General features: G+C 43.9%; 1 protein-coding gene across 1 annotated transcript in view; it reads right to left on the bottom strand.

Annotated features, from left to right (window-relative positions):
• Nucleotides 1–2397: 2397 nt before the first annotated feature.
• Nucleotides 2398–22573, bottom strand: part of LOC146041723 (sialoadhesin-like) — a 74657-nt gene continuing 54481 nt past the window's right edge. The window contains exons 6-9 of the mRNA XM_083161638.1: nt 18210–18321; nt 15519–15552; nt 10333–10407; nt 2398–3085 (exon numbers count right to left, since the gene is read on the bottom strand). Of these exons, the coding sequence (XP_083017764.1) occupies nt 2987–3085; nt 10333–10407; nt 15519–15552; nt 18210–18321 (320 nt within the window). The 3' untranslated portion in view covers nt 2398–2986. The remainder of the gene's footprint in view (nt 3086–10332; nt 10408–15518; nt 15553–18209; nt 18322–22573) is intronic.

Genomic DNA, 22573 nt, shown 5'->3' with positions numbered 1-22573 from the left:
ACCCCTTCTTAGTACTTGGGCAATGTGCGTTTTGGGGAGGCCTCTTTGGTTCTTGCGCACAGTACCGCAAGCTGCTGTACCTCTTGAACCAAGGGCCTTAAACAGGGGGATGCTAGTGTAAAAGTTATCCACATAGAGGTGATAACCCTTATCCAGGAAGGGGTGCATTAAATCCCAGACAATTTTTCCACTAACACCTACGAGGTAGGGGGGGCATTCTGGCGGTTCAATTCTTGAATCCTTCCCTTCATATACCCTAAACTTGTGGGTGTACCCTGTGGTGCTTTCACACAATTATCAATTATTGGGGGGGGGGTCTCAGCTGCTCTACGGGGGCGTCTTTGAGGGGGTCCCTCATCACCAGAGGAGGAAGAGGAGCTTAAGACAAATCCTTCAAATTCCCTGCTTGCCTCACTGGCTGTGTCAGAATCAGAGGCAAGCATGGCATATGCCTCCCCCACTGAATACATTCTTCTGGATGACTGGGATGACATTTGGGATGACATTTGGAATGACATTTGGGATGCCATTTTTATTTTTGTGTTACTGGTAGTGAAATGTTTCAACACGTGTATAGTGTAGGGGGGGGTACAAACTTTATTTCAACCCGGAGGGTATGTAGTGTGTAGTGTGTATGTAGTGCAGAAAAAAAAAATACTTTATACAAAAAAAAAAATGAAGGGGTTAAAAAAAAAAAAATTGAAGGGGTTAAAAAAAAAATGGAAGGGGTTAAAAAAACAAAAAAAAAGGTCCTGCGCCAAAAATTGAGCACAGATGTTGGTCAGTAACGTCCGTCACTGAACAGTGCTCAAAGGCAACAGGAATTTGATAAAAAAAAAAAAAAATAGATCAACCCTGTGCCGAAAAAGCTGATCAGTGATGTACGTCACTGATCAGCGCACAGTGGCCACAGGACACCCACAAAATCACAGTGTGTGTAAAAAAAAAATTAAAAAAAGACCACACAGCACCCACAAAAAAAAAAAAAGGTGATCAGTGATGCGACACTGATTACCAGTGAGGGGCAGCAGGTGCACAACCTTTGGTGCAACTGACAGTGCAACTGGCAGCAACTGACAGGTATATATAAAAAAAAAAAAACCTCTGCGCCCCCAAAAAGTTGCTGATCACCTCAGATATAGTGATCAGCACAAAAGGCGGGGGTAGCAGACACAAAATATACACTCTCTATCACTCTCTGTCACTATCTCTCTCTATCTCTCACTATCTATCACTATCTATCACTATCTGTCACTATCTATCACTCTAGGACACTGCAGCAGCAGCACTGACAGTTATATGTATAAAAAAAAAACCTGCACCCCCAAAAAGGGGGGGTAGCAGACACAAAATATACACTCTCTATCACTCTCTGTCACTATCTCTCTCTATCTCTCTATCTCTCACTATCTATCACTATCTATCAATCTATGACACTGCAGCAGCAGCACTGACCCTGCACCCCCAAAAAGGGGGGGGGGGGTAGCAGACACAAATCTCTCTATCTCTCACTATCTATCACTATCTATCACTATCTATCACTATCTATCACTATCTATCACTCTATGACACTGCAGCAGCAGCACTGACAGTTATTTATATATAAAAAAAACCTGCACCCCCAAAAAGGGGGGAGACACAAAATATAGCTCTCTCTGTCACTATCTCTCTATCTCTCTCTATCTCTCTCTCTATCTCTCTATCTCTCTATCACACTGCAGCAGCAGCAGGAAGTCCCAAGAAGTCAGATCCAGGAAGCGTCCAGCACGCTACAAGCAGTGATCAAGTGATCAGGTAAGGTATTTGCAAGGATCAGGTAAGTATTAGCAAGGATCAGGTCAGTATCACGGCAGATAGGCACGGTGACCGCTCTGCACGCAATTCCAGACCGGAATGGCGTCTGCAGCGCAGTCACCGTTAGTTTAAATGTCGCGCCTTGGCTGTGATTGGTCCGTGGGTCCCACGGACCAATCACAGCCTTGGGGGCAGGTGGGGTGAGGGTGGGGTGAGGTGTCATCATCACCGATGACCCCCTCATGCCCCCTGACGCCCGGCGGTGATTGACACCTGTGTTACCGAGCGTCTGATTCGCTGGTAACACAGGAAAACGCTGTGAATGGCTGTTCACACTGAACAGCCAATCACAGCGATCGCCGACGGGGGGGCGGCATCGCAGCCCCCCCTGGGCATGCAGGGACATGTCTGCTGTCAGGGACAGCAGACATCGTCCCTCTGTCACTGCGTCTCTAGACGCAGTGACAGTTTAAAGTCATGACGTATATATACGTCATGTGTCGGGAAGTACTTCCCGGCCATGACGTATATATACGTCAAATGTCGTGAAGGGGCTAAAGTAGGAAGATCAATTATTTAGGAAAATTCATTAATGTCCAGCAGGGAAATGGTCAAAATCCCAAAGGTGGGAGGGATGAGGAATCTGCAGGTATAATTTCACTCTTGTCCCTACAGCTTGTGTACTTCTTGGGGAATCAGCAAGCTGGCTGGAAGCGAACAGATGTTTCATGTGAAATCCCCCACTACAGAATCAGTACTTGTGTGTAAGATACAGTTCTGTGATTTTTTCATCCCTTTTTATTTAGTTTGAGTTGTATTCTTCTGTGTGTACTTTTAAAATCTTTGCAATCATCTTTGTAACCATTTTTATAACTAATCTCTGAAGTATTTCTTGGAATAAATAATACATAATTCCAGTTCTGAATTTTGTGTTCTTAGGACTTTCGCAAAAAGGGCGGTTCACGCTACAAACTTTATCTACTGTATACTGTATTCTGTGGTCAGGTGCGAGCAAGGAATACCTTGCACAATTTGGAAATGCTAAATCAGGCTTTGCTGGTGGCGGCATACCTCATACTCGTGTGTCCAATGTGAACCCCAGTCACGGCTGGAGCTGCTCAGATTGACAGTACAGTATCTGAAGGAGCGACTGGTTGGGTCCGTGACAGCGATAAACACAATTTCATGAATTTTACAAATGTTTTATTTGTTGAATTGTAGAAATGTTTTCATATTCAGTATTGGCAGCTCCATTCCTCTCTGTGGATGTGAGTTCTTCAGGGATTTCCGGCTGTAAAATAAAATTTTAGACAAAGTCTATTCTATTGTAGGGTGACATGAAAGTGCAAAATAATGAAGCAATCATTATACCAATGTTTAGCTGATATAAGAAACTAAAACTGATTGTCAGATATTAAAAACCGGAAGCGAATTGGGAACTGAAAGTGGCCCTGGAAAAATTTCTAGAAGCAGCATCACATGGGCGGCACCAAATGAAATTCAAGAGCAACCAACAACAAAATAAGTGGGCAGTCTATTTGCCCCCAGACCTTAAAGCTGCTGTGAAAAAAACTAATTTCAGATAATGGCCCATCTCCCCCACTGAGAATAAACACAGACCTGAAACCTCCAGCTAACGACTCATTATCATAATCTCCAAATATCACAAATCTTCCCATCCCTCCCCCCGTGGAGCCCATAAGCACCCCAGCAATTGAAACTCCCCCATATAGCACCCACCCTTGTCCCTTTAATAGATGTCACAATTGATATAGATAGGACAGAGAACTACCATTGTTGAAGCAGGTGCATTGCACCTGAGCCCCTAAAGACTAAACAGGCCCACTGCTGAAACACACTGCTGTGTGGCATATTGTGACCTTGGGTTGGTGTGGAAGAGTGGGTGCCCTAATTATATTTTTGCACCTGGGACAACCACTCACAAGTTCTGCCACTGAGATGGGCACCCACCCACCACGTATTTGTAACATTGGCTCCTCTAGTGTGAACCAGCAGAGGTCGCTTGTGTGGGAGACTGGTGGGGAATGGGCCACTACACTGGGCAGGGGAACAAACAGGTGGCCTCACAAGCACATTGGCCTCCTTTATCATTATTCTTCTGTATTGATAATAACCATCTATGTCTCAGATACAGAACAGAACATTGTAGATCAGGTATGAATAACCTCCTTTATCATAATTCATCGGTAGTTATAATAACATCCATGTATCAGATACAGTATATTGTAGATCAGGTCTGAATAACCTCCTTTATCCTTCATCTGTAGTGATAATAACATCCATGTATCAGATAAAGTACAGTACATTGTAGTACAGGTCTGTATAACCTCCTTTATCATTCATCTGTAGTGATAATAACCATACATGTCTCATATACAGTACAATACATTGTAGATCAGGTCTGAATAACCTCCTTTATCATTCATCTGTAGTAATAATAACCATACATGTCTCAGATACAGTACATTGTAGATCAGGTCTGAATAACCTCCTTTATCATTCATCTGTATTGATAATAACCATACATGTCTCATATACAGTACATTGTAGATCAGGTCTGAATAACCTCCTTTATCATTCATCTGTATTGATAATAACCATACATGTCTCATGTCTCTGTGGAAAAGCTGAACCCGTTTTCAAATGTTTATAGTGGACAAGTTCTGACATTACACACTCTTATTGCATCAAAATACAGAGGAGTAAATTACTACAGCTTATAAAATGTAAGAAAGGGGATGTTACCCAGAGCAACCTATCCGATTCCGTCTATCATTTACTAGGATGTAATAGAGAAATTGCACTGAATATCTGCTATGGGCAACATCACCTTTTTTAAATTTTCAGATACTTTAGTAAATTCACCCTTGAGAGTAATACTGACCACAAATAAAGTAGTAGTTAAAAACTATAACAAATTATGAATTTAACCCCTTCATGACAGAGCCAGTTTGTGCCTTCATGACAGAGCCCTTTTTTTCAAATCTGACATGTCTCACTTAAGTGGGGATAACTTTTTTTTGCTTTTACTTATCCCAGTGATTTTGAGATTGTTTTCTCGTGACACATTGTACTTCAAGTTAGTGGTAAATTTTGGTCGATACAGTCTGTGTTTTTTTTGAAAAATACCAAAATATCGTAAAAAAATGGAAAATTTAGCAATTTTCAAAATGTTAAATTTTCTGCTTGTGAGACAAATAATCTTACCACTCAAAATAGTTAATAACTAACATAGACCATATGTATACTTTATGTTGCCATCATTATTTCAACCTCCTTTTCATTTTTTTGGACACTAGGAGGCTTAAAATATGAATAGCAAATTCTCAAATTTTCAAGAAAATTTCAAACTCTGATTTTTTTAGGGACCAGGTCAGTTTTGATGTGACTTTGAGGGACTTGTATGTGAGACACCCCCATAAATGATGCCATTTCAAAAACTGCACCCCTCACAGTATTCAAAACAGCATTTTGGAAGTTTGTTAACCCTTTAGGTGTTTCACAGGAATTAAAACAAAGTGTAGGTGAAATTTCAAAATTTCTTTTTTTTTGCAGATTTGCAATTTTAATACATTTTTCTAAGGAACACAGTAGATTTTACTAGAGAAATGTGACTAAAAATTGATTCCCCCAATTCTTTGGTTTTCATAAATATCCTATATGTGGCCCTAGTGTGCACGGTGACCAAACCACAGGCTTCATAATAGAAGGAGCACCTACTTGATTTTGGAGCCTCCTTTTTATGAGATTATTTTTTAGGCACCATGTAGGTTTCTAGGCACCATAAGATGCTAAAAGTTAGGAACCCCCCCACAAGTGACCCCATTTTGCAAACTACACCCCTCAGGGAATTCATCTAGGGGTATAGAGTACATTTCAAACCCCCAGGGGTTTCACCAATTGTGGTACAACTGGGCAGTGAAAATGAAAAAAATTAATTTTTCATTTTCACAGCTCAGTTGTATCAAAATTGGTGAAACCTCGGGGGGTTTGAAATGTACTCTATACCCCTAGATGAATTCCCTGAGGGGTGTAGTTTGCAAAATGGGGTCACTTGTGGGGGGGTTCCACTGTATGGGTGTTTCGGGGGTCATTCAACCAGAATCTGTGCTGCAAAATCCAAAAATCACTCCTTCCCTTCTGAGTCCTGCCATGCACCCAACTGGTATTTTTTGGTCACATGTGAGGCATTGCCGTACCCGGGAGAAATTGGGGCACAGATTTTGGGGTGCTTTGTCTCCTTCATTCCTTGTGAAAATGAAAAATTTTGAGCCAGATCTGCATTTTTGTGTAAAAAAATTTAATTTTTTACACAAAAATGCAGTTCTGGCTCAAAATTTTTAATTTTCACAAGGAATGAAGGAGACAAAGCACCCCAAAATCTGTGCCCCAATTTCTCCCGAGTACGGCAATGCCTCACATGTGACCAAAAATTACCAGTTGGGTGCATGGCAGGACTCAGAAGGGAAGGAGTGATTTTTGGTGGTGGAATGAATGGTGGGTGCTATGTCGCATTAGCAAGACCCCCGAAGCACCAATACAGTGGAACCCCCCCACAAGTGACCCCATTTTGGTCACCAGCTTTGGGAGGGGGGCTGGCGCTGCGGCTGGCGGGGGGGTGGGAGGGGTGCTGGCGCTGCGGCAGCCGGGTGGGTGGGAGGGAGGGGGGCTGCCGGGTGGGAGGGGGGGGGGGGCTGGCGATCGTTGGTGATCGGTGCGGTATACACACACACACACACACACACACATATATATATATATATATATATATATATATGTGTGTGTATATATATATATACAGATAGCGCAGGCCTTATGCTTGCTGGCGAATCGCCAGCAGCATGCTGCTGGCGATCCGCCAGCAACACGGCGCGCCATCTGACTGAGACGCGCGTGCGTCCCCCACGCACGCGCGTCTCAGTATCCGGGCGGCCGGGCGGCGAGGCGGACACAATACTGTCCGCCTCCCGCTCGAGGGGGGCTGGGGGGACCCGAGGAGGCTGTGGGGGGGTGCGGGCGCCCGGTGTGGGCACCGGGCGACCGAGGGCAGCACCGTCGGAAGGGGACGCGCGCGCACCTCGTGCGCGCGCGTCCCCTTCCGACACACAGATGGCGCGGGAGCAGGGAATGGCGATGGCGACGCCATCGCCATCCCCTGCAAAGATGAGCCCGGCCCCATCTGTATATATACATATATATATACACACACATATATATATATATATATATATATATATATGTGTGTGTATATATATATATATATATATATATATACATATACATTTGCAATACTTATTTTTTATTTTATTTTAACTTTTCTAGCAGCATGATGCTGCTGCTGCTGCGGGAGGGAGGGGGGAGGAGGGCAGCGCTGCGTGCGCACCGGGGGAGCCGGGGGAGCTGCTGCTGCTGCTGCCGGGTGAGTGCCCGGCGGGTGGGAGGGGGGGGCTGCACATCGGTGGTGATCGGTGCTGCACCGATCACCACCGTTTTCTGTGTTACCGAGCGGCTTAGCCGCCGGTAACACAGGAAACGCTGTGATTGACTGTTCAGATTTGAACAGCCAATCACAGCGATCGCCGACCGGGGGGGGCACCCCTGCCCCCCCTGGGCGACGAGGGGGGATGTCTGCTGTCAGGGACAGCAGACATCACCTAACTGTCACTGCGTCTCTAGACGCAGTGACAGTTAGAAGTCATGACGTATATATACGTCAACGGTCGGGAAGTACTTCCCGACCATGACGTATATATACGTCAAATGTCGTGAAGGGGTTAAAGGTCTTACGGCCACTCAACTGATGAATGGATGCCAGAAAAATCTGCCCGCCCCCAGACCACAATATAAACCAATCAGCAATGTATCTCACATAAGGAAGGGAGACAGTGCAAGAGAGAGACTTTGTCAGGGGGAGAGAGTTTCATGGAGAGTGAGAGAGAGAGACAATGTGAGGGAAGGGGAGAGAAAGAAAGAAAGAAAGAAAGAAAGAAAGAAAGAAAGAAAGAAAGAAAGAAAGAAAGAAAGAAAGAAAGAAAGAAAGAAAGAAAGAAAGAAAGAAAGAAAGAAAGAAAGAAAGAAAGAAAGAAAGAAAGACTGTGGCTGTCGGATAAAAAAAAAAATTGTATTACAAATCAGATAGTCTACATATTATATATTTTTCATCCCGCATACATATACTATCCAATGAGAGCTCTACAGACGTGACCAACTCCATTCCACATCCATTGCATTGGCTTTCCTAAAGATAGCATTACATATGTACACCGGATAGCTTACCGGTGAGTATGGTATGCATCTACTTCTAAATCCATGACTGCACATGAGGTGAACCTTGAATGTCTGTTAAGAAACCTTTACATACACATCTTTTCATCTATCAGCGTGAGTGAGGGTACGCATTGTGGCACCCATCCCTGTGTGTTGGTGTCATTTTCTGAGATCTAGATGGTCTACACATTGACATTTCTATTTTTCCTTACATACAGTAACATCCAAATGAGCACTCAACAAATGTGATCGACATGTGTGTATTTGACTCTTCTTCGCCCCTGGTTCATTTCTTTCAAGATTCTACCAGTATTGGGATTGTGTGGTGATCCCCATCTTTAGAATTCGGCAGAAGTAGAGTGACTGCGCCTTGGGATAGATATATTGTTATCTGTCCCAAGGCAGTACCTTGACCTCAGTACCTATCTATGTTCATGTATTACTATCATTTTTAAACAAACCATCTTCTAATATTGTTATAATTTACCATTCATCCGGCAAAAGTAACATAGACGGGTATTACACATTTTCTGTGTTATCCCATTTAATCCCATGGTTACCTTTAAAGTGTAGTAGGGTTCGGAGACCTGGCTCATCACAAGATCAGTGAATGTAGCTTGTTGGAGATCTTCAGTCTAAAAAGTAATTTCGGTACTTATGTAGTATCTGGGCTGTTGATTTTTTGATTGTATGCCTTAACTTAAGGCATACAATCAGATGCGATGCGATATCGCATCGCATCGCATACGACCATATCGCATGCGATGCGATGCGATGCGATGACCCGATTTTTCCATAGGATTCAATGTTAAAATGGACTGAGTCCATTTTAACATGGAATTCAATGGGAAAAAGGGGTCCTTTTCATACCCCTACTATCCAAGTGGGCATGGAGTTGGATATAAACCTGTGGCGAGCGTAGCGAGCCACCGAGCCCGAAGCGTGGCGAGCCCCGCGAGGGGACACAGAATAACGTCTGCTCGCCGCGCTTCGGGCTCGGTGGCTCGCTACGCTCGCCACAGGTTTATATCCAACTCCATGCCCACTTGGATAGTAGGGGTATGAAAAGGACCCCTTTTTCCCATTGAATTCCATGTTAAAATGGACTCAGTCCATTTTAACATTGAATCCTATGGAAAAATCGGGTCCATCGCATCGCATTGCATCGCATCGCATGCGATATGGTCGTATGCGATGCAATGCGATGCGATGGACCCGATTTCAAAATCGGCAGCCCAGATACTACATAAGTACCGTAATTTCAAGGTCATAAATATATTATGGGAATTATGTGATCTAAATTAATAAAACAAAATTTCAAAGACAAAAATTGGTACTTATGTATTAGCTGGGCGCCTGGCTACGCTACGCTGACAATGTAGCTTAGGCTATGTTGTCAGTGTAGCTTAGCCAGGTGCCCGGCTAATATGTGATAGCGGTTTACCTACTTGGTGCGGCCGTGGGGCGGGCAACTTCGGCCAGACTACTTCGGCTTGGTGGGGCGGCCAGCACTTGAGCGGCGGGTGGGCGGAGGGGGATAGAGACGGCGGTGGGGAGAGACGCATCCTGTGCCAGCGGCAAATGGCCGTCATTCAGCGTAGCATCACATGTTTTCCTTACTCCCCCCCCCCCCCCGTGGCACTACGCTAATTGTGTACATTGCTGCCGCCGGGGAGGACTGACATGGAGGACTGACCCGAAGTGTGGCGAGCGCAGCGAGCCCCACGAGGGGACGCAGATATGCATATACGCTTCCCCTCGCGGGGCTCGCCACGCTTCAGGCTAGCCACACTTTATAAAATTAACTCCTCGCCCACGTGGACACTGGGGGTAAAACGTGGATAGTGGCGACATGACCCATTATGTATTAGCATTGCTGCTTACCAAGCATCTGAGAAGCCGCACACCGCCCATACCCCAGCAGGCATCAGCCCGCCTGCCTTCCCATGGGAATGTTCACTGTTTCTATGGGGAAGAACATAAAATGCTGGGCATTCCTATAGACAAACCCTGTTTTTTCTCCCATCCATCACCGGTCCTCCCTTCCCGCAGCAAATGGCCCGGCGAGTTTTTTACTCCCCTAAGCCATTTGCTGTTGAGGTTTGCACATGCATAGAAATGTCCATGTTTTACGAAAATTTTAAAATAATTAATCTTCTATTATTGGTATAATTTACCATTCATCCAACAAATGGAACATAGATTGGTATTACACATTTCCTCTATTATCCCAATTATTCCCATGGTTACCTTTAAAGTGCAGTAAGGTTCGGAGACGTCGCTCATCACAAGATCAGTGTATGCGGCTTCATGGAGTTCTTCAGTCTAAAAGTAATTTCATGGTCAGAATTTTTTTTCATATCTTGTTATTGAGTCTTTTCAAGAAACAAAATAACACATACACATATAGTGTTTCAAGTCTAAACTGTAAGCAGACATTTCTCGTTGTTTGACAATAACAGTGTCAATGAATGTACATCATTGTCGCACAGCGACTCTTCGGCAATGCAGTTAATATTAATGGTTTCCATGGAGCTGTAAAACTAGGCCATCCAAGGCATGTTTTGCAGCGTTAGATTTCAAATAAACACTTATAACACTTATAACATAATTAACCAAATTATAAGGAGACATATGACAGAACATACAAAGGGGAGATCAGGGAAGGGGTAGGGGGGGGGGGGTATGCTACTAGAAGAGCGTTATGCTCAGTGATCACACAGGTTGACATTAGGGCAGAGTGAAAAAGTTGAAATTGAGATATTCAAAATCTGCTAGTGTGGAATAGTCGTGACTTGACTTGTGGATAAGTTTCAGTTCTCTAGTCAGAGATTCTGTCTGCATTAGATAACAACTGTCTATGAAGAACCATTCAGTATTGTCAAAAAAGTTAAATATCTAGGTTTGAATGGGTATCTCTATGGTTTTAATAAAGAGCCCCCACTTGCTATAAAAAACTCCTTTCTCTATATTGATGGTAGCTGTTTTCCTATGGATGTACGTCATTTGTAGCATTTTTCTTTTCAGCTCTGAGATCGAGGGAGTAGTCCTAGCCAAACAGTGAGACAGGATAAGTTTACGTGCTACTGTAACAATTATGGTCAACACTGGGATAAGAAGTCTTGGACTAGGACCTAGTTCCCATTCAGAGAAGTTCGCAAGCATGCATGCATTTGGGTTGGGCTGAACATGAAGTGAGAAAGAGCCGTTAATATGCTTTATAAGTTTATTCCAAAACTTTTTAATGTGGCCATATCCCCAGAAGCAATATATGTATGATGCTATGGAGCAGCGGCATTTGGGGCTTATACGATTTTTCATCGTATAGGGGGTCAAAATCGCGTCGCATCGCATCGTATGCCATCGGGTACATGGCATGCGATGCGTTCATCGAACGATGCTGAAATCGGGCGCCGCCAAAATACACAAGTACCTCTTTTTTTTCCCATCTCCGTCTCTGCGCTCCCTGGCCAGTTGCACTGAGAAATCTTTGTCCTGGCCAATGCTCCTGCTGATCAATACAAAGTGGGTACACTGCACTCACCCTGTCAGTCAGTTGGATGTTAGGCACTGCTCTGCCTTAAGGGTTTCCCAGACTCTTTTGGTTCATAGATAATGTTTGGTCGATGGCCATGAGCGCTGCATGTATTTGTTTGAATGTTATGAGTGTAAGAAGTTTAAGAATAAAACTGAGATGAAGATTTGTCACGTTATAGTGTACAATTTACTCAATAAATTGTCAAATAAATATGTGTACATAGAAGTACAATCAAGAAATGAAAGTAGGATTAAAAAATAAATTCTGATTCAAACTGCTAATTGTTTGGAAGGGGGTGGGTTGCGAAACAAATCTATAGGTGGAGGGGGGTATGGATATTGTGGGCATAATTGGGGTTTGTACACATACAGGGGGTCCTCAGTTGATGAGAAATTTTCATTACAGTCTCACCATAGGGGGATTTCCAATTGGGGTTTCAGGTGATCTTTTAGGGACCCCTTTACATTCCTGTTGGTCTCTTCTCCTGGAGCCTACAGTCTCCCACAATGATTGACTATCATTAAGGGAGACCGTAAGCTCAAGGAGAAGAGACCTACGGGATTGTAAAGGGTCCCTGAAGGACCACCTGGACCCCAATTGGGAATCCCGCTATGGTGACACTGTGACCGTGACACTGTAGTGAAATTCCCATCAATTGAGGACCCCCTGTAGGTGTACCAAACACCAATTATGCCCACAATATCCATACCCCCCACCTATAGATTTGTTTCGTAACCCACCCACGTCCAAACAATTATCAGTTTGAATCAGAACTTATTTTTTTAATCCTACTTTCATTTCTTGATTGTACTTCTATGTACACTTATATTTACAATTTATTGAGTAAATTGTACACTTTAACATGGCAAATCTTTATCTCAGTCTTTTTCTTCAACTTCTTACACTCCAAACCTTATCAATGCACCCATTTATGATTGCAATGGCTGGATCGGTGGATTGGCCCGGCGGGTGTAGGGAAGAATTTGGGCCATTGACCCATTCCCAGTGGTGCATTGCAGTGGTGCGGGTAGCGCGCGTTGAGTCATGACGTCATGTGGCCAGGCCCGTTGTTTCAAACAAGAACACCACACCTGATTTCATTGCCGTCATTGAGTATCAATGCAAACACATTCTAACATTATGGTGGAATCTTTACAAATTACAATCTTAGGTCTTTGGCACAGCATACTGTAAGATTACATTTTTCCGCAATTTTGGAAATAAAAAAACCCAAGGTTTTCCCGGGCAATGCCGGGCGGATCAGCTAGAACCTAATAAGAGTGAGGCACATCAGATCCACCTGGCCCTCATCACGTAGGGTTCTCACCAGTCCATGAGTATTTTCACAGAATCTCTATTGTCCCCTATGTTCTGACCCCTATAGACAAGCCTTCCACTACTTTCTCTTCTCATCTCTTTGCTTTCTCACATTTGATCCACACAGGTGCACAGCCCAGGAAGCATACAACACAGTAAATAGCATAGGTATCTCACCTCCTGTGTATTCAGCTGTATGCTCCATTCCTACCACCCTATCTGTCTTCCCTTGTCTACCCCGTTGTCTGTTTGGTACTTGTGTATTATCGCGGCACCCAATTAACATACGTACGGCACCGTAGTGAAATCGCATCACATGGTCACCAATAAAGGCATGCAATGCAATTTCAGTAGGTAATACTGTTTCTGTAGTGTTTTATGCATAACTCTGGTTTCTAAATTGACCTAGTCAGTCAGAGATACGTTATTTGCATAGTCAGTGTTCTTCCCGCTCCCGCTCCCTGTCAGAATCACTCTGAGATTAATCTTTGAGAGAATAGCAGCATCACTCAGAGCTCCAGGACATAACTTGTAAATGATGGCTGAATCATCGGTGGCAAATATGTTCCGCCTCCCTAACACCGAGGAGGAGACTGTCCGGTTCCTGAAGGAGCATCGTCTTCTTCCGCAGACGCGGTCTTGCAAAAATGGGCACACCATGCTTTTGTCACTGAAAGAGTCGATGTGGCGGTGCCATATTAAATCCTGCAGAAATAAGGTGAGCCTAAGAGAGGGGATCTTTTTTGTGGGCTGCCATTTCCCATTTCTCACTTTAATGAGATTTATCTATTTTTGGGCACAAGAGCTCACATCGATTAATTTTTGTGAGCGTGAGCTGCACCTGTCAAATAAGACAGTAGTGCAGTACAATGGATGGATGCGGGATGCCTGTACCGCAGACCTGATGGACCAGCCGCAGTGACGCATTGGTGGGGCTGGAAAAATCGTGGAGGTCGACGAGACCCTTTACGTTTGAACGAATACTTCATGCACTGACACTGCTTTAATTTGCATTTTCACAGTTTTTTTCTCAGTTTTACTGTTTTTTTATCATAAATTTGTTCTTATTACAAGTTCATAATTGTTATTCTTCTTCTTCTTAATGAATTTGTAATCACTGTAATCATCATGCTCAGTCTTAATTTTTTTATCACTAAATTTCACCAGTTAATCGTTAAAATGCATTGTCGTTACTGTGTCAGATGAATGATATTGAAGGTGTGAATGTGTCCCAACAATAGCACCACTATCCACGTTAGCCCGAAGCGTGGCGAGTGCAGAGAAACACGTCCTCCGACCTTTTCATACCCCCATTATCCACGTCAGCGTGGAGTTGATTTTAAATAGTGTGGTAAGCCACCGAGCCCGAAGCGTGATGAGCGCATCGAGCCCCGCGAGGGATTACGGATTACTTAACATGTAATCCGCTGCGCTCGCCACGCTTCGGGCTCGGTGGCTTACCACACTATTTAAAATCAACTCCACGCTGACGGGGATAGTGGGGGTATGAAAAGGTCGGAGGACGCGTTCCGCTGACGTCCATACTGGGGGTGATGCAAAACAATTGCAAAGGCGATTGCATCACATGTCATACTAAGCACCCATCACATCTCATGCTGTGGGTGCTACATGGGTGCTTATACAATGAAATATCGCATTGCATCTCATTTGCTATTTGCTTACTGGGCGCCGTGATAATACACAAGTGCCCTCTGTTTTTCTACACTACTAGTTTAGTATACGTGTCTCTGTCCCCCTCACATTCACATGGGTGCGCTTCTGTCACCCTCTTCACAAGTGTGCCTATGACCTCCTCCACTCCCCCTTCGCTTACCTCCCCATCAGTGTTCCAGCACCCTCTTTTTCTCATGTTTGTGTCTCCCCTAAACTTCTGGGTGTTGTAATTAGAACAATGGCCATTAGCTCCCACTTGCAAGTAGCTTGAATGACTGGAAGCACAATCAATGCCAGGCTGAAAGCCAATGAAACCTTTCGAGGACAGGTAAGTACAATTCTCCTTTTACAAATAATGTTATACTCCTCATTACACATTTGCACTCAATGGACCATGGAAGGGTCAAGGGAGGGGGGCCTGCATGATCTACTTGTACCAGATTCTACAATTCGCCCAATTTGCCCTGTTCTTCTCATCAAGATTCACTAGTGTACCCCAGTTTCCAAATAGATTTAGTAATGATTACTACAGATATGCTTTAAAGGGTACATGTTTGTTAGATAACTTTGCAGTATACAGGTGTTCCTAGTATAGCTTGTCCAACACAAATTACTAATCATTGTTTCCTGGCCGGAACAAAACCAGGTTTTCCTGCACAGCTAGCACTTGCAGAATTTTGAGAGCAGATTGGTTTGAGGACACTATTGGAGGGAACCATATGACCACCTATGAAATAAATTGCTTGGTATATGCTTTGTCTAGGAAAAGGGGAAACCCTTTACTGAGGGATATCTGATCATCGTCCAATAAATCTGTATTGATGAACCAAATTAATGTTGGACTCTTCTCTTATTAATTGCTTTATTGCATTACAATGTTTTACAGCTGCTTGCTCCAAATACATACCACAGTCCTAGACCGGGAGAGACATACCTTCTTTCTGTGAAGAATGACAACTCATTAGTTCATTAAACTATAGTGCGTAGGGGAAACTGACATGACTAGTTGTATTTCATCTTCAGTAATTAAAATATTAAATTAAATTTATGCAACACATAATTGGCATGAAAGGTTACCCATCACCAATACACGGTGCTACATCCCAACGTCGGAGTAATCAGTAGGACAAATGAAACCTTGTGGATGGCATGAGCTGGCGTGGGGGGTTACAAACTCCTCTGCTAGTCTTTTTCAGAAAAAAATAATAATTATTTGCATTTAGTTGCCTCTAGATACTAGAAAAACTCCTCCAACAGGGGGAACATGCCATTAATAGTAGGATGCATATGTGTGCGCAGCACATTTTATTAGGAGGTGCACCATCAAAGTGGTGGGTCTAGCACCACCTATTGGATGTGTCTAACATCGCCAATCAGGCGTGTCTACCATCATCTAGTGGTACTGGCTACAATATAATACAGATGAAGCCAGCCTCAACTAGCCGTCTCTGGATAGCCATGGTGAGCCATGCTGAGCCAAGGCCTATTGTTCTCAGCTGCAATACAATACATAGAACAACACAGCAGGGGATTAGCAGAGTAATCCCATTACTCACTTAATCCAACTAAAGGCTAGATGAGAATGGCTCCACCTGTACGTCTATCAACCACACCATAATTTCCAGCCTATTTCAGTTTTAATCTTCTAAATTCTCTTTGTAACAGTACATGCAAAAATAGTCAAAAACATATATGGATGAAGGTATGTAGTGATATGACAATGGTCTAGACCAGTGATGGCTAACCTTGACACTCCAGATGTTGTTGAACTACACATCCCAGCATGCCCTGCTACAGTTTTGCTATTTGGCCGTGCTAAAACTGACGCAGGGCATGCTGGGATGTGTAGTTCAACAACAGCTGGAGTGTCAAGGTTAGCCAACACTGGTCTAGTACAATTAACAATGCAAACGCACATAATTGATTGATGCAAAAGTCTTTAGAAAAATGTATTGCTGGTATTGTTAGCAGCAGAGGTGTTCATAAGGGTGTGCACAGCATTAGGGGGTGCCTCTGCACCCTTAAAAGTCACACTCCTAACAGTCAATGTGCACATGCCTATGGCAGGATATGTACGATTTATGTGCATTTTTAGCCCCCCCCACTCCCCCAAAAAGAAGTGAATCACAGGAAATGAACGCTGCTGCGGGGAAGATGGGGGGGGGGGGGAGGTGCTAGCCGGTATCCGGGAGGGTTGATCATTTTTCTGGGGGGCCGAGCGGGGGAGGGGTAGGCAACCCTGAATTAACCTGGTATTGCCATGTAAATCGGAGGCAGATTTTCCACAAGGCAACCTACAATTTGCCTAGGTCCATGCAGGTCTCTTGGAGTCTCATAAAGATATCCTTACCATCCAAGAGGTTGCCAGAGGAGCATTGCGAGACTGCCACGTGACATTATGACTTCAAATGGACCTGCCTACACTCCCAAAGTGTCTTTGATGTTCTGTGATAGGATAAAAAATGTTTGGACACACAAATGGTCTCATACTTTGTATGTGGGCGGTCAGGTTACTTTAAATGTGAAACAGATATTAAGATACTTCCAAAAGACCTAGATTCACATTTATACGCATTGCCGATGATTACAGTAGACGGTGCACCTGCCAAGGTACTCTTTCGATGCTGTCTGCAATCAGTAGCAAAACTATAGTGCTAGGTATTGTTTGAGCAAGGAGGGCCCGACCAGTATCTTACCTATTGCCCCGTGAGGTCTAAATCCACCTCTGGTGTAAATGCTTCCCGTTTTAAAAATATGTACAGAGTACCACAAAGCCCTGCACAGCCTGCAACTTTGCAATGGGATTACCATGCCCGTGGTATGAACTTCTGCAATCTCAAGAATATTTGTTAGGTTCCAATAATAGCTAACTCTACTATGTACAAGCAATAAATACACTTAAACAATATGCAGAAAAATCAATAAGCCCTCCCCTGTGCCAGCATCTCAGTCTCCAGTATGATTGGCTCCCTGCAGTGCAGTGCAGAGGAGCCCAGCAGCCACCATGCGGATACTATCCTGAATTAGCATGCCGGGGACAATGTACTGCTGCTGCAGCAGCAGACAGGTCAATGTACCGCCGTGACTTCCACAGAGGTCAGCCAACATCACTGCCAGGTTGCCGTTGCAGTGGGCTGGCCCCCTTTGTAACCCAGGACGATGCCAACCTTAAGCAGAAGGTAAGGCCCTGGCGGTGAGTATCGGTGCTGCTGGGTGTAGGGGGAGATGGGCCAGGCAGTTCAAAGGCTGCTGCTGAGAGATGGGAGAGCTGAAGAACAGAGAAGTGTTGCTGGATGGGGGACCTGCTGAAGGGCCAGGAAGGTTGAAGCTAGGCTGCTACCCCTCCTCTATAACTCCACCTCATATGGTTCCCCTGTCAATATTTTAAAGATCCGCATCTGTACAGGAAGCAAATGTTTTAATCCTTTCATGATTGTTCCAGCAGTAAATCCACAATTTAGGCAAATTATCATCCTAGTACTTGCCATTTGATAGACTTCCTATATGTCACATTTATGAGATTTTGTGCTAAAAAAACTGTAAATCTATGTTACATATTATATTTAAAAAAATCATCAAAATGATTACAATTCTTTACCTCCAACAATAGCAGATGATGAGTGTACACAGAAGACCGACTATCCCGGATACAGCAAGATATGGAGTAAGATTTGTTTCCAATTCTACTGGATTCATATCTGTGGCAAATACTGTATAAGCAGAGATTATAAATATCAATAAATGGCAATGTGATAATAAAATGGTGGCAGTAAGTCGCTATTATTCTATATATTATTTTTGATATACAGGTTAAGTCACCCATGTGCAAAATGCTGGAATCACCACTGCTGCCTTCCCACACTGAATGTCATAATACCTTGCTAATTTCTGCTTACTGTATAAGTAGCCATACCCCAGGACTTCAGCTCTGTCACTGCACTCGGTCACTGCAATCCCAGCAAAACATGCTTTAAAGGCTTTACTGCCTCCGCCCAGAGGTGCCGATTTATGTTTTTGCTGGTGGGTGCTCAAGCCTGTTGAAAGGCTCAACAAGCAAATACAGTGGCCCAGCACTGGAGTTATGGGCACGTTGGTGCTCATTAATTCCTGTGGTTGCTCAGGCCCTTGAGCACCCACAGAATCGGCGCCAATGCCTCCGCCGCCCCTCTTCACTGCTCATCGAGCCATCCTGGAGACTTATGGGCCGGTTCCTGTCTACATCAAAGCCTCGGCTATTGTAGTCAGCTAGACAGTAGGTTTTAAAGATATCCATGCTTCATCACAAGTGATTATTACCTTAGTCAATTTGATTCAACCATCTGCACACAGCTAGGATATCCTTAAAACCTGGACTATATCGGCAGAGATTGGTAAACTCTGTACTAGGTGTTTTTTTTTTACATTTTAAAGCTGGGGTATTCCAGTTGCTTGACCCTCCTATCCAGGCACTTGTAATACCTCCCAACTTTCCCCTATATTCAGTGGAACATTCTTATTTTTCTAGGTCTATGCCGTAGTGTCCTGTGGTAGGGGGAGCATGCACTGCTGCTCTGCATGGTGGTGGTGGTGGTGGGGGGAGGGATTTAGAGGAAACTTTAGGGCATCCAATACCCCCACATTGATAGGAACAGGGGTACCACAAAGGTTCCATTAAGCTCTTCCTCATTGCAGTTGAGCATGTACCTTTGGCATGTACAGGGTCCTGCTCTACTGAAAACCAATACCGGGAGGTATGCATTTGTTATTATTTTTTTTTGGGGGGGGGGGGGTTTGCATGCAATTTAAGGCAAAACACATAGAATACACATAGTACACATGAATAATCTTCAAGAGGCCCCAAGCCAAAGATATCCAGTACATTATTAGGTAGCATTTGCTCAAAGCTGTTACTCCTAGCTGTAATTTAATATATATTATATTTAATACATTTTAAGCGCCACATTTATAGTCTATGCCCTGAGCAGGACTAAATGCGTCAGAACAAACCCTTTCTCTCCTACTGTTCTCAGCAACCACTGAACCATAGAACATCTGGAAATAAAACCAAGTGGTCGTCGTATGACCAAACAAAAGCAGTATTTAACTTCAGCAGACACAAGTCATACTGCTACCTGATCACCACCACAAGCGGCAGCCAGCAATGCACAGCAAACTGCTGTGTTCTTTTTGAATACATACAGTATGTGATCACAGCTCTAGAGGAACATCGTGATCATTGGTTTGCGATGACTACAACTGCACCTGAATAAGTCTGACCTTAGGCAGGTTTGCAGGCGTCCGAAAGTATTGTGAGACCAAGAAGTCCTTGAGCTTGCCGTGCTCGAGAAATGGGGATGAGACCCCCCATTTTTCCAAATGATGAATGCAAGCCTCCCTCTTCCCTACCTGCAAATTTCTCTGCCTGAGAATCAGGCTGAGGCGATTGCAATTTTGAGTTCTCAAACAAAAATTGGGGAAAGGGAAACTGGTCAATCGCACTGGTCTGATGTGGGTGTGGGAAGAAAAGTTTTCCCAATTAACCGTTATACCTCGTCGTCATCATGAGAATTTCTAGTATTGGACTGAGGCGTGCTACCACTGGACAAGAAGAAACATAGAACAAGTGGGGTTACAGAAAGAGCAAGTCTCTATGTGATGCACTTCAAAGAAAAATGAAATAAAAATTAACATTTATTACTATTATTTAAGAATGCGAGATACTTTAAAACATACGTACAACATATAACACTAGTGGACAATCTAAAAAGGATATGATTATCCTGACGTGGCAGAGGAGAAATGTTCATTGTATCTAATTGACAAGTATATGAGCAAAGATAGGGACTGTGCTTTATTTATTAATATGAATGTTAGTGCACTTTATTGACTGTGTAGTGGCTGAGTGCTGGGAGAATCAGACAAAGAGGGCGTCCCGGCCATTCTGATCCCTCACTCTACACTGTATGCATGGATGGAGGTAAAAACAATCCTCCTCAGTGCAGTCAAAATCCAGTCAGGCAGGAATCTGCCTTGCCGTGCGGGTGAAGTCCCGCAGCATCTATGATCTCACTGCTGTGGATCAATAGCAGCGCCGGCTAGAGCCTGTGTGAGCACTTAGGACTGGAAGATGCACATACCTCTCGGCACTGTACATACAAACGGAGGTGAATAATCCTCCTCTGTGCAACCAGTGCCCGGTCTGGCAGAGATCTGCCCTGCTGTGCGGGTGAGATATCCCACAGCATGTGTGTTCTCACTGATGTGAGTCACTAGCGGCGCCGGCTCAAAGCCTGTATAAGCGCCTTGGACCAGAGGATGTGGGCACCAAACTTTCCCTATCTATGCAATCAACAGTAAATACATTTGACGATACAATGTAACATTTGCCCCTGCTCACGTGGAACGCCGACGCGCGTTTCGCACAGAGCTTTCTCAAGGCCAACCGGATGGGTGTCAAAGGGTCATTGATATACTCTGTTCTCATGAACATTCATGAGATATAGGGCTGTGTGTCCCGGACTATTTGTCATTGGTAAGTACTGTATTACCGCTGCTGGATTATCGTTTTCATTAGATTGTACCGCATTTTAAGGATTAAATCTTTCATATTCCAGTGTCCCATTTGTTTGTTATATAGAGATGGATGTTAAGTTTTATCGGATATTTTGCACTCACTATCTATGAAGATTCATTAATATGGATAACGCTTGGTTATATGTTTTGTCAAGAGGGGAAACACTATCCTGTAATGTATATGGTGAGGATGTGAAAGAATATGACAGTGTGAGTGTGATGTAAGTGCTTCATACACTGCAAAGAAAGAAAGTGAAAAACAATCGGTGAAAAAAAGTGCATATACTTCACTTATAGAATTGGTGGGTGTGTATGTACTTGTGTATTATCACGGCACCCATGATATTGATCGCGCAATGTTTTGATCGCATCGCATGCCATGCACCCGGTGGAATGCGATGCGATGCGATTTTTGCCCCCTATTCGATGAAAAATTGTATAAGCACCCTAAAGGGTGATTTTAAGCACCCAAATGGATGCTTACAATGTTAAATGCACCCCCACGCCACCTCCCCACTATAAACGTGAACCCAAAGCGTGGCGAGCGCAGTGACCCCGCTAGGGGCGGCGGTACGCGTCCTCTGACCTTTTTATACCCCCACTATCCACGTCGGCGTGGAGTTCATTTTATAAAGTGTGGCGAGCGCAGCGAGCCACCGAGCCCGAAGCGTGGCGAGCGCAGCTTCATTTACAATTTGGAATGCCCTTGTTGCAAGCAGTATATAGGGAAGACTCAGAGGCCCTTCAAGAAGAGACTGTCAGAACACCTCACAAGTATCAAAAATGCCCAGAGGGACCGGGAGAACATGAAGACCCTCACCCCAGTGGCCAGACACTTCTCGAGATTCCATCAAGGAAACTCAGCAGGCCTCAAAGCAAATGGTATGCTAAGAAGAGGCGACTGGAACAGAGAATTACTTAAACAGGAGACCCGATTGATCTTCCTCATGGGAACCATGGCTCCCCACGGCCTGAACGAGGAGAACAATTATACAGTCTTTCTCTAGACCTAGCCTTTTAGGCAGTATCACTTAAGATTTATCCTTCTTTCTTCTTTCTCTTTTCTTTTTATATCAAAAAATTCCAGAATTACCATATGATATAGAAATTCCGATTATGGTTATGAATACGCCATTTTTCTTGCCATCTCAGGCTCAAGATGTCCGACACAATAATACACTGAATTCTGGGAAGCGAGCAAAAATCTTAAGTCCCATGATTTGAACTTCCTACCGCTGTTTGAATGATTCACACTGGTGATTATCTGACTAATGATACTATTTTGAAATAAATACCAAGAGACTGTTCTAAGATTTCATCTATCTAACAAATCATCTCATCTACTTGGATCCCAATACACATGGCAAACTATGCCAATGCAGTAGTATATCAGTTTGATATACATCAGAT

Source organism: Crinia signifera, chromosome 19 (genome assembly GCF_055691185.1).
Source record: "Crinia signifera chromosome 19, ASM5569118v1, whole genome shotgun sequence".
Lineage (NCBI taxonomy): Eukaryota > Metazoa > Chordata > Amphibia > Anura > Myobatrachidae > Crinia > Crinia signifera.
The sequence above is the reverse complement of the archived record's forward strand: the minus strand, read 5'-3'. Positions and strand labels throughout refer to the sequence as shown.